This window comes from Dothidotthia symphoricarpi, assembly GCF_010015815.1.
Source record: "Dothidotthia symphoricarpi CBS 119687 unplaced genomic scaffold P153scaffold_8, whole genome shotgun sequence".
NCBI classification, from domain to species: domain Eukaryota; kingdom Fungi; phylum Ascomycota; class Dothideomycetes; order Pleosporales; family Dothidotthiaceae; genus Dothidotthia; species Dothidotthia symphoricarpi.
Window position 1 is genome coordinate 127,187 of NW_022985015.1, and position 11,872 is coordinate 139,058.

At 43.7% G+C, this 11,872-nt stretch overlaps 3 protein-coding genes across 3 annotated transcripts; 1 reads left to right on the forward strand and 2 right to left on the reverse strand.

Annotated features, from left to right (window-relative positions):
* Positions 1–353: 353 nt before the first annotated feature.
* On the forward strand, positions 354–3,639 carry P153DRAFT_417671 (kinase-like protein; the record flags this gene model as incomplete). The annotated part of the gene is made up of 2 exons (XM_033672160.1): positions 354–525; positions 575–3,639. The coding sequence occupies 2 exons, from the start codon at positions 354–356 to the stop codon at positions 3,436–3,438; spliced, it is 3,036 nt and encodes a 1,011-aa protein (XP_033524597.1). The 3' UTR covers positions 3,439–3,639.
* Positions 3,640–4,772: 1,133 nt separating this feature from the next.
* On the reverse strand, positions 4,773–5,134 carry P153DRAFT_213877 (uncharacterized protein). Its single transcript, XM_033662583.1, has one exon. It carries the CDS (start codon positions 5,085–5,087, stop codon positions 4,806–4,808), a length of 282 nt encoding a protein of 93 aa, XP_033524598.1. The 5' UTR covers positions 5,088–5,134; the 3' UTR covers positions 4,773–4,805.
* Positions 5,135–6,065: 931 nt separating this feature from the next.
* P153DRAFT_289330 (uncharacterized protein) lies at positions 6,066–7,035 on the reverse strand (the record flags this gene model as incomplete). Its single annotated transcript, XM_033663649.1, has 3 exons — positions 6,066–6,101; positions 6,170–6,835; positions 6,889–7,035. The coding sequence occupies 3 exons, from the start codon at positions 7,033–7,035 to the stop codon at positions 6,066–6,068; spliced, it is 849 nt and encodes a 282-aa protein (XP_033524599.1).
* Between the last annotated feature and the right edge of the window lie 4,837 nt (positions 7,036–11,872).

An 11,872-nucleotide genomic window follows, 5' to 3' on the forward strand; every position in this document is an offset into this window, starting at 1 on the left:
GGTTTGGCGGTTGCTATGGAGGAGCTCAGTTGGACAGAAGGAGAGAGGTGTAGAAGGAGAGGAGTCCATGCATGGAGTGCTTGCCAGTTGACCTTGTTTGTCGACTGCCTGGTTAGTCTGCCTTCACGATTGACGTTGTATGTTCAGAAGAGCAAGCTGGTTAGTGAGGTATTGTTAGTGAAGCATTGTTAGCCACGCGACCAGAGTAGTTTCCTTACCATTGGCGTCAGAACCTCTGCAGAAAGATGACAAACATTGCATGCAATGAGAATCAGCTGAAGAAGGTGCCATGCAATTCCAACGCGTACTGCGTGTGTTGGCTGTAGATGAGGAAGTAGAGCCGGGGGGCATGCATGCGTCGTATTGACTTTCGCGTAACCTGGCACGATATCTGGACGACGGCAGCGTATGCACGCGTTGTCGCACACAGTGTGAGCAGGCTGCCCCGGTCGCCTTCTGGCAGAGGCGGGTGTCGAGGGCGTCCCCTGGGGAGAAGGTGCGGTGTGGGTGAAGGTGTCGAACCCCGTCAGCGATCTGCCGAGACGCGCAGTGCAATGACCTAGTGGCCGTCCAGCCTCACGGCCTGCTATCCTCATCTTGACGGCAGCGCAGCATTCTCCAGCACGTCGGCCGCTGGGAGTTCCCCATGCCCTCATTCCCGGTCCAGCTCCTGCACGCCGAACCAATCGCTCCGCGGGCAGTCTCGTCGCTGTCAGCCCTCGCTCGCTCCCCTTCCGCCGCCAGTGCTGCACGATGAATGGCGACCTGAGCCTGTCGCAGTCCCTCGGCGGGCTGCGCATCGCGAACCCAGACGAGGACGACGCCGCGTCCCCCGCCCAGCCGTCGCCGCCCGTTGCCCAGAGCCCGGCTGCAGCGCGCCGCCCGTCGTCGCCCTCGCAAGCCTCGTCACGGAGCGCCGTCACGGAGAGGCAGCGGCCGCAGGAGCCCCCACACGACTCACACGACTACCTCGAGGCGCAGCCGACGGGCGCCTCGCTGGGCATAGACGCCAATGCCTTTGGCGCCGCCTCGCCCTCGACGTCGCCGGGCCATCCCTCGCCGCTGGCCGAGGTGCCGCTGTCGTCGTCGTCGTCATCCTCGCGTCTCGCCCAGCGCCAGTCGATGCCGCTCGCCCACCAGACACAGCCGCCGCAGATGGCCTACCCACCCTATGCACCCGCGCCCATGATGCAGCAACGCACCGCCCCGCCGCCGCCCCAGGCCCAGCCCCAGCCGCTGCGAGAGCGGCCCATGTCGACCAACATGTACATGCACTCGAACCTGTCGACCAACTCGAACACCGCCCCGGGCACCTACCGCTACAACGACGAGGGCATCGACATACGCCGGACCAGCAGCTCACGCGTGGCCCCGGGCGCCTTGCCCTCCAGAGAGGCCAGCAGACGCGACCCCTACCGCCAGTCCGCCCAGCTGTCGTCGCCCAACGGACCACTGCCGCCGCGGAGGAGCTCGCGCCGTATACCCATGGAAGGCCCGCACCCTCCCCTCGCGACCCAGCTGTCCAGCTCGCCGTACGGCATGGAGGGCGGCCCCCTGCCAAGCACCGAGGAGTGGAAGGAAAGGGGCGCCGCTGTGAGCACGCGCCAAGAGGTGGATCAGAACGGACGGCCCGTGACGAGGGTCGTGAAAAAAGGCGTCAAGGACTTCAACTTTGGCAGGACGCTGGGCGAGGGGTCCTACAGCACCGTAATGGCTGCCACGGACCGCACAACGCTGCGCGAGTACGCCATCAAGGTACTTGACAAGCGCCACATCATCAAAGAGAAAAAGGTCAAATACGTAAACATCGAAAAGGACACGCTCAACCGCCTCACGGAACATCCCGGCGTGGTGCGGCTCTACTACACCTTCCAGGACGAGCGCTCGCTGTACTTTGTGCTTGACCTGGCCTCTGGCGGAGAGTTGCTCGGCTTCCTGAAGAAGATGGGCACCTTCGACGTCGAGTGCACACGGTTCTACGGCGCCCAAATACTCGACGCCATCGACTACATGCACATCAAGGGCGTGATACATCGCGACTTGAAGCCGGAGAACGTCCTCCTAGACGACCAAATGCACGTCAAGGTCACAGATTTCGGGACAGCAAAGATACTGGACCAGAAGAAGTCGAACGGCGTGGGTTCCGTCACTGGGGATCCAATGGAAGCTGCAGAGTCGGACCGCGCACAGTCGTTCGTCGGGACTGCAGAGTATGTGTCCCCGGAGCTTCTAACAGATAAAAACGCCTGCAAAGCAAGCGATCTGTGGGCTTTCGGCTGCATCATCTACCAGCTTCTCGCAGGCCGGCCTCCGTTCAAGGCTGCCAACGAGTACATGACGTTCCAGAAGATTGTCGGCTTGGATTACACGTTCCCAGATGGGTTTCCCCCACTTGCAAAAGACTTGGTCGAACGGCTGCTCGTCTTGGATCCACTCACACGACTGCCAATGGAGCACATCAAGACCCACCCCTTCTTCGACGGCATCACATGGGGCAAGGGGCTGTGGAAACAAAAGGCCCCGCGTCTCAAGTCTTACAGTCCACCTCCACAAGAACCTATCAAGCTCAACGGTAACTACGACCCCTACCATTCGAAAGACGCCCTCGTCGGTAACACAGCACCAGTATCGGCGCCTGGAGCAGCAGCCAGCAGCCAAGCACGACCCAAACCGAGGCTCATTACCGAACTGCCACCTCCCAGCCAACTTGACATTGACTGGTCGCCTGTACTAACAAAAAGAGACGAGCGTATATTGAAGGTTGGCAACCTGAGTGTCACGCAACACCCCGCAGGCCATGCTGTAGGCGGGAAAGACGAGCAAGCCGACACACCAAAGAAGTTCTCGCGTTTCTTCAGCAGCAACACAGTCAAGAAGCGACAACGCCTAGTCATGATCACCTCCAACGCGCGCGTGTTGATGTGCGCGGCAGGCACCAACGACAAGAAGCTGAAAGAAGAAATGTCGCTCCTCGCATCCGGAAGCTCATGGCGCTCATTCCAAGACTCCAAGGGGCTCACAGCGTGGCTCGTCGAAACAGTTGGTCAACCCTCTCGATTCGCGTTCTGTGGCCTGCTAACCCTCCCCAAGCGAGACAAGCAATACATCTTCGAAGACCCCAAAAGCACAACCAGCGACCCCAACGGCAGCAAGTACTCGACGCAGGAATGGCTCGACGGCATCGAACAGGCTAGGGACTACGCTCTCTCCCAAACTATCACAAACTCGTACCCAGGCGACGCTACCCTCAATGAACTCCGCTCCACCCTCTCAACCCCGACTAGCACCCTTGCAGGCGACTCCGCGCTGGACGGCGTAAACATCCCCGCCACACGGCACGGGCATTTGCACAAGGACCGCGGCGACGCAGACTCGGTCAAGAGCAGCAGGAAGCGATTCAGCAAGCGGAACTCGAAGAACGGGCTTGCGAACTTTTGAAAAAGCAGGCTTCTAGAAAAAACGATTGATAATAATCGAAGCCTTTGTTTGTTTTGTGCTTTCACCCTGGGTTGGGACTCGGCTTGGCTCGGCTTGGCTCGGCTTTTAGCAATTGCACATGTGGCATCGCTTTTTTTTTCCCTGCCTGAAAACCCCAAATGGATGAATCTAGTCTAGTCATACATGCTCACCTTTTTTCTTCATCCAGCGATTGGTGTTTGGGCGTTTTTTTCACCGCTTTTGCTGACGGTCGGACGTGTGCGTGTGTGTGTGCTCGCGACTGAATCCGCTGCTACTGCTGCTGCTGCATTAATTCTCTTTCCTTTGTCTGGTCTTTGCTCTTGTTTTGTTTTGTTTGTATCCGTGTTTGTTTGTTTGTGTATTCCACTTCGATTAGCTATGCATGCATTATACAAATTCACATTTTTTTGCGGTTCCTGGCAGTTTTTCCTCGTACTTCTTTCTCTTGTTGCGTTTGCTTTGTCCAATTAGTCAGTCAGTTGGCCAGTCAAATCAGTCGGACTCTACATATATCTACATACATACATACAGACAGATCGTATCTCCTTTTCCGCGTGTGTTTTTCTCTCTCCGTCTTCTGCTCGTTCAAATTGGTTGCATGGTAAGAGGGCGGGATATGTGGATATGTAGACACGGAGGAGGGGTTGTATTCATACTTATACTCATTACTTTCCACTCACACGCTCACCCGCCGTCGTGTTGTTGACTTGCTGGATCCTTGCAGGGTCTAGCTTCCCCGTTCACTTACCTCTTCGACACTCACTCCCCTACAGCACATGACCCCTTTTTACAGACGCTGTATCTCAGACTGGCTGGCGGCTTGTTTATGCAGTACCTTGGTCCATATCCATATCACTACCGACTTATCTAAATCAGTCAGCGTGTTATCGGTCTGAATTTCACTGTGTTTTCACACATCGTCGGTGTTTATATCTGCTATTTATATCTGCTATGCTGGGGTTAAGTGTTTTACCTCATCTTCCCCCTCCCTCTGTCACTCCGATCTAGCTTGATCCCATTTTCTCAATGGAACACGTGGATTCAAACGAGCGGCTGTTCTCTACTCAGAGCATGATGTATCTAGATGGGACAAGGCGTATACACCCAACCCACCCAGTTCATCCAAAATTCGCAGTATCAAGATCGGCCGACCGACTGACCGAATGCAGTATGCTCCAACGAGCGAATACCGCACACATCACATTGTGCACTCTTGCGCAGACTCCCAATCCCAGGTATACAGGGAATTCCTCGCCCTTTGGCGCTGGTCGGCATTCTGTACCGGGGTGTACGACTTGCTATGCCATTTTTCTCGTTGGCCTGTGAACCGTAGGGTTCGGGATGTATCAAGCGGTGTTGTTCTGCACTGCACTAGTATCAAGATCGAAGATGAATTGGGGTTGATTTGGTCGGTGTATTCGTCCATCCTGATTCGTGGACGTGGATGGGGTGTATGGCTTGAATACATGAAAAGGGGATTTCGCTATAGATTTGTTCAGAAAAAACAGAGCAGAGCATAGCATCCACAGCGAAGAAAAGAAAAGAATACAGATATCTCTAGACCCACATCGTGCATTGAGCGACTCTGTATTCTCTTGGGTTTTCTCTCTTCCCAAACCCCTACTCATCCTCAATAACAGCAACTTCAACTACAACCCCCTCGCAAAACTCCGCCTCAAGCGCCCCCTACCCAATACCCCCACAACCCCCCATCACCCTCCTCTCCAGCCCATCATCTCCATATCACCCTTCCATCCACCCCTCCATTACCTCTCCCCTCAGAAGTAGATGTAGATAAACACTCCAGTCCGCCCGTCGACACCCACGGTGCGGCGCGGTAGCATTCTACGACACTTTTAAGCCACTTCTGCCCCTCTCCATTTTTTCTTTTTTTGCGGTCGTGCGCTCCTGTTCGTCGCGTGACGTGCAGGATTAATCTGCTTAGTCGGGGTTTCGCGGTGTGCTGGTTGGGGGGAGGGGGAGGGGGGGTTGCGCTATATATCTGTTTTTTGGGGGGAGAAGAGGGTGAATAGGGGGATTGTTTTGGTTTATGTTTTTGGGGATGGTTCTGAGTTTGGGAGTGGGGAGGCCATTTATGATGGGTAGGGGATGGAGAACAGGAAAAGGTAGGAGGTGATTGAGAAGATAATGGAGATGGAGGGTGTGGTATATACCTCCTCACATCAGGTTGGATATGCAATGTGTGGTAGGAATTCGGGTATACCGTACCTACATTCCGTCCTAGCATGTAGCTGGTCAGCACAGCATGTCGTGACGGAACAAGGGAAAGCGGGGTGCGGTTCTTGGCGAGGAAATGCGAGGTTTGAGGACTTGGGGGTTTGACTACTTGGGAGTGAGGTTGCGGTTGCATGTACTTTGGGCAGATGCATGACGTGATGGAGAGGAATAACTTGGCCTTGTCTGTTTGGGCGATGGAATGCGAGGTCAGGCGAGCCGAGTACTGCTGGAGCCTCGACGGGGCAGACACTCTACAATGCATTTCAAGCCTGTTAATTTGTTTCAAGACACGGCAACACCACGAAATGAAAAACTAGTGTTGTACAGTACGTCAATCCAGGTATATACAGTCATTGGAACGCTATCTTCTATTTCTTCTGCTCGCCCTCTTTTGGCGGCTCTGGCTTGGGTGTGGGCAGTCTGAACTGTGGGATGTTAGTGGAGTTTAATGTTAGATTCAAGCAAGACTCACGTTGTCTGGCTTCAGATCGTCACCAGGACCGACCTGCTCCCATGCTGAGGAGCCGCCCTTGAAGTTCCTGAATGCCTGCGTCATCTCCAATGGCTCTACCACAATCCTCTTCTTCTCTTCGTCGTAGCGGATTTCCGTGTATCCCGTCATGGGGAAGTCCTTTCGCAGGGGGTGGCCGTCAAAACCGTAGTCGGTCATGATGCGCCTCAGATCGGGGTGGCCGACAAAGAAGACGCCAAACAAATCGTACACCTCTCGCTCGTACCAGTTGGCGCCGTCGTAGAGATCGCAGAGACTGGGCACGGGGGTGGCCTCGTCGGCATATGTCTTGACCCTCAGGCGCGAGTTGTGGCGGATGCTGAGCATGTTGTAGACGACCTCGAAGCGCTGGTCCTTGGTGGGGTAGTCGACGGCTGTGATGTCGGAGATCTGCGTGTACTCGGCGGCCGTGTGGTTCTTGAGGAAGGTGAAGGTGGGGAGGACGCCGGCGGGCGGGATGTAGATGGTCAATTCGTCCTTCCATACTGAAAACTGCTGGACGTATTTGGGCAGACACGACATGAGGTACTGGCCGTACTTGTGCAGCGCCTCGCCTTTCTCCTTGTACTTGTCGGCCGGGTTCACGATGGCGGCCTTGAGCTTGGCCATGGGGTCGCGGGGGGCGTACTGCGTGCAGCGTTAGTACCAGCAGCGTCGCGATCGTGGCAGTGGTCGCGCACCCGCATGTTCGGCGTGTCGGCCGCCTGTCCCGCGACTTCCTTTGCCCTCAGCGCCGTCGAGGCGAAGGTGCGCACCGCGGCGTGGGAGCAGCACGGCGAGCGGGCGACGGCGGCCAATGGGCGGCCCACTGCGAGGCGGAGAGCCATGATGAGGGGTCGGGGGGGGTGAGCAGCTGGCGGTGCAGCAGGTCGAGGCAAGAGGCGGCCGGGTGGTGGTGCTGCATCGACGACGTCTTGACCTGCACGCTGCACTAGGCCCATGTTAACGTGTCCGTGCGCGTGATGCCTGGATTCGCGTGATGCACGCGAATACTAAAACACTACAAACTCTAATACTATATAACTCTACTACTATAACTCTAATTAAAGCTGCACTTGCAGAAATAGAATTATTATAATTAGGAGATAATTTTTAATATATAATAATAGCTGTAAAGTATAGTATTAATTACTCTATACTATTATAAAGGCACTAAGCTATTACAACGTTATATAAAGTTAAGTTATCTTATTAATAAAATTTTAACTTATAATAGGAGCTTAAGCTTATATATTATATTAAAGAGCTTATAAAGTAAGGGCTTCCTTTTATAAGAGAGATAGTATAGAATTTTACTTTTTACATAGCTAAGAAGGCTATAAGTAAGAGCTAGGTTACTTATTTTATTAACTGCTAAAGTATCTATCTTATCTCTTAATAGACTATAGGTATAGACTATAATTACTACTAAGCTAATTTAGGGGCTAAATATAGCTTATACTTTAATCTTCTAAGCTCTAAAATTACTAAGTATAATATAAATCCTTATTATATATATAATATAAATAAGAAGAGCTTTTTAATTAGTATTACTAGTTATTTAAAATAAGTATTTAGCAGAAGAATATAAGAGAAAAAGAAGGTTTAGGTATTTATCTAAGATAGCTTACGTAAGTAGATTACTATTCTAGTGTATATATATACTAATAGATTAGCTCTACTACTAAGCCTTATCTATAAGGCTACTAGTAGAGCTCTATAATTAAGCTAGGTTAAGGATTTAGAGGTTAAAAAATACTTAGTCTTTATTATATTATTACTCTTAGAATAGATAAATAATAACGTTAGACTTACCTAGCTTAAGCAGGTATTTAATTACTATATAAAAAAGAATATAACAGGCTAGGCCTAGTAGAACCTTAGTAAGTAAAGCCTTAGAGCTTAGCTACTCTAACTACTAACACCTACTAGAAACAGCTAGTACGCTACTAGAAGAACTATAAGTAGAGGAAAACTAGTACTATAGATTCTTAGCAAATTTATCTAATTTATACTAGTAACTACTCTTAGGGTTAGCCTCTTATATTTAAATTTACTTATAAAAACTCCTCTAGAAATTAAAAGAGTCCTAAAAAACTACTAGCAGTATATCTATTAAAAGAGATATTATAGTTACTAAGCTAAAAGTAGAAGCTTTATAGCTAGTAGAAATAGGCTTTATATAGAAAGTAATTAAAATACGCCTCTAAACTATAGCTAAATAGAACCTAAATAAATAAGAAGTATAGCTAAAGCTTTAACTAGTTTTTTAAAGTCTCTAAGAGGATAAATAATAGATAATAAGGTTTATAAATATACTAATCTTAATAGCTAGCCTATTATTAGTAGTAGCTAGTAAATAACTAGTTAATAAACCTAATAAATAATCTTCTTTAAAAGAATTATAAAACGTATTATAAATACTAACCTAGGAAATTAATATTTTTAAGAATAGTATACTACTGCTACTTACTCTAGCTAAATAAAGGGTATAATAATTAGAAAAAGAGGTATATAGACTAAGAGTAGTTCTAGAACTAGTTTTCTCTATAGTACCTATTAGAACCTATATAAAAAACTTTAAGATACTAGATTCTAACTGCTTTAATAGTAATTAGAAGGACTATTAGAGGTTTTAAACTTAAATAAACTATAAGCTAAAGCGTAATATTAAAGAACTAGAATTAGGGCCTAGATATATCTTTAACTAGTTAAAGGGCTCTACTGCTAGCATTACTCTATTATAGATAGATTATAATAAGATAAGTACTACAGAAGGGCTATAGATATTCCTAGATAAATAATTTATTAATAACTTATATACTAAAAGAGCTAGATAGAAGCTCTAAATCTTCTAATAGAAGAAGCTCTTATTATAATATTTTAATATAGAGTTTATAAGGCTAGCCTTTAAAGCAAAAGAAGAAGGTAATATAAATAACCTAAAGACAAGGTACCTTAGCACCTTATAACCTAACTTATAAGACTAAATAATTTCTGTAGATATACTAAGTAACTAGACTATCTAGTTACTAATAACTTAGGTAGTTATAATTAAAGAAAATCTCTTTAGGGCTAGAATTAGGTCTACTTTCTTATAAATAAGATTCCTATAAAATAACCCTATAGACTAGAAGCTATTAAAAGCCTATTTAGGTAAGTTAATTAAAGAAGTAAATAGATCTTATAGAAAAGCTAAATAGGCTATAAAGAAAGAACGCTTATAATATAGAGAGAAAAACCTATACCTATATTATAAAAAAGCTAAGTACTATACTAATAAGTACCTCTAAGCACTAGCTAACTAACTAATAAGAGCTACTCTTATAATAGCTTATAATTTAAAGGAGTTTTCTAATAAAGGTATAATAGACTTAGAAAACTAGAAACTCTTATATATAGATATAAGCAGAGGTATAAAGAACTAGATTAAAAAGAAAAGAGGTTCTTATTATTTTAGTAGAACTAGCTAGATAAGAAACTACTAATAGTCTACGTAATTATAAATAATATAGCTATAGTATCTACTCTAATTAATACTAGCTACTTAACTTATTTAATTATCTTCTCTAAGTTTATAAGATAAAATAATCTAGTATATACTATAATTACGTAGAAACTTATTATAGAAATAGGTAGAAACTCTACTTAGATAGAGTTAGCTATCTAAATATAGATAGATATAAATAGCTATAAAGAAGAAATATAGGCCTATAAGCTAGAAGGTAATAAGAAATATAACTTTATTTTAGAAAGACCTTAAATAAATAGATACTAGGTAACTTTAGCCTCTATAAAGAAATCTATATTTATTTATAGTAGCTAAATAAGAATATAGAGTAAAGAAGGTAGAATACTAGTAGAGATCTTTAAGGCTATTAGTATATATACTTATATAATTTAGATAAAGTGCTTCTAAAAGGATAAGTAGATTTAATTATACTCTACCTTTATAGTAGATATTAAAAAAGTACTAAAAAAGAAAAAGATAGTTAACTTTTAGAAGAAACTACTAATTTACTTATAGAGTAAGTTTAGGACCTTTTTAAGAGAAGAGGCTAATAAGCTTATACTACTAAGAGGAACTACTATTAATTACTTAATTAAAATTATAGAAAAAGATAGTAAGCTAGTAGAAATTTTATAAAGGCTGCTTTATAATATATCTAGAGAGGAATTACTAGTACTATAGAAGGAACTTATATTATACCTAGACTATAGGTTTATCTAAGTAAGTAAATCTAGTGCTGCTGTACTTATACTATTTATAAAGAAACTTAGAAAAGAGCTATAATTTTACGTAGATTACTAAGTATTAAATACTATTATATATAAGGATAAATACTTTCTTTCTCTTATCTATAAGACCCTATTCTAAATTATAAAAGTAAGGTAGTTTATAAAGGTAGACGTAATCTAAGCCTTTTACTAGATACGCGTAGTAGAAGGAGATAAATAGAAGATAGTATTTTATACCTAATTTAGGCTATATAAATAGCTAATTACTCTATTTAGCCTTATTAACGTACCTAGTATATTTTAATAATACATTAACTAGGTACTTTAGGAAGATTTAGATATCTACTACTTAGCCTATATAGATAATATACTAATCTACTTAGATAGATTATAAGAAGACTATAAACGCTAGGTTAAGGTAATTATTTAGAAACTTAAGAAAGTAGGCCTATAACTAGATATAGATAAATATAACTTTAGCGTTAAGAAAACTAAGTACCTAGGTTTTATAATAGAGGTAGGTAATAGTATCTAGATAAATTTAGAAAAGATAGTAGTAATCTATATATAGGAATAGCTATAAAGTACTAAAGGTATTTAGAGTTTTATAAGATTTATAAACTTCTACTAATAATTTATTAAAGGATTCTTAGAAATTATTACTTTACTAACTAAACTTATAGGAAAAGAAGTAGTATTCTAGTAAAGAGAACTCTAAGAAACAGTATTTTTAAAGCTTAAGAATACCTTTATTTCTAAGCTATTATTAGCTAATTTTAACTCTAAGCTAGAAATAATAATAGAATATAATATATCTAGGTAGGTAATAGAAGAGGTCCTTTTATAGTTTAGGAAAAATAAGCTACTCTATATAGTAGTATACTACTTAGTAAAGAATATAATAGTAGAAGTTAACTATACTATATATAATAAAGAGCTGCTAGCTGTTATAAAATATATAAACTAATAGAGAGCTAAACTTTAGTAAGTTTTAAAGTTTACTATTATTATAGACTATAAGAACCTAAAATACTTCTATACTATAAGGCTATTATCTAAAAGATATATATACTAGTTAAATATACTTAGCTAATTTAACCTAACCTTTATATATTACTTAGAGAAGGTTAATAAAAGAGTAGATATACTTTTCTATAAAAAGGAAGACCTACCTATAGGTTAAAATAATAAATATATAAAGATAAAAGAATTTTAACTTTTATAACTATACGTAAAGAGCTACTTCTAACTTAAAAAAGAAAAAGAGGTAAGTATTTTATTCTACTACTAAATATAAAGTTTATAATCTTAAGAACCTAATAGTATACTTATAGTAAATAATAACTTCTTAATAGAACCTAATAATATACCTATAGAAGCTAGAACTAATCTTACTCTAGCTTATAGTAGCTTAGAAGAACTTAAGATAATATAAAGAGATATAGC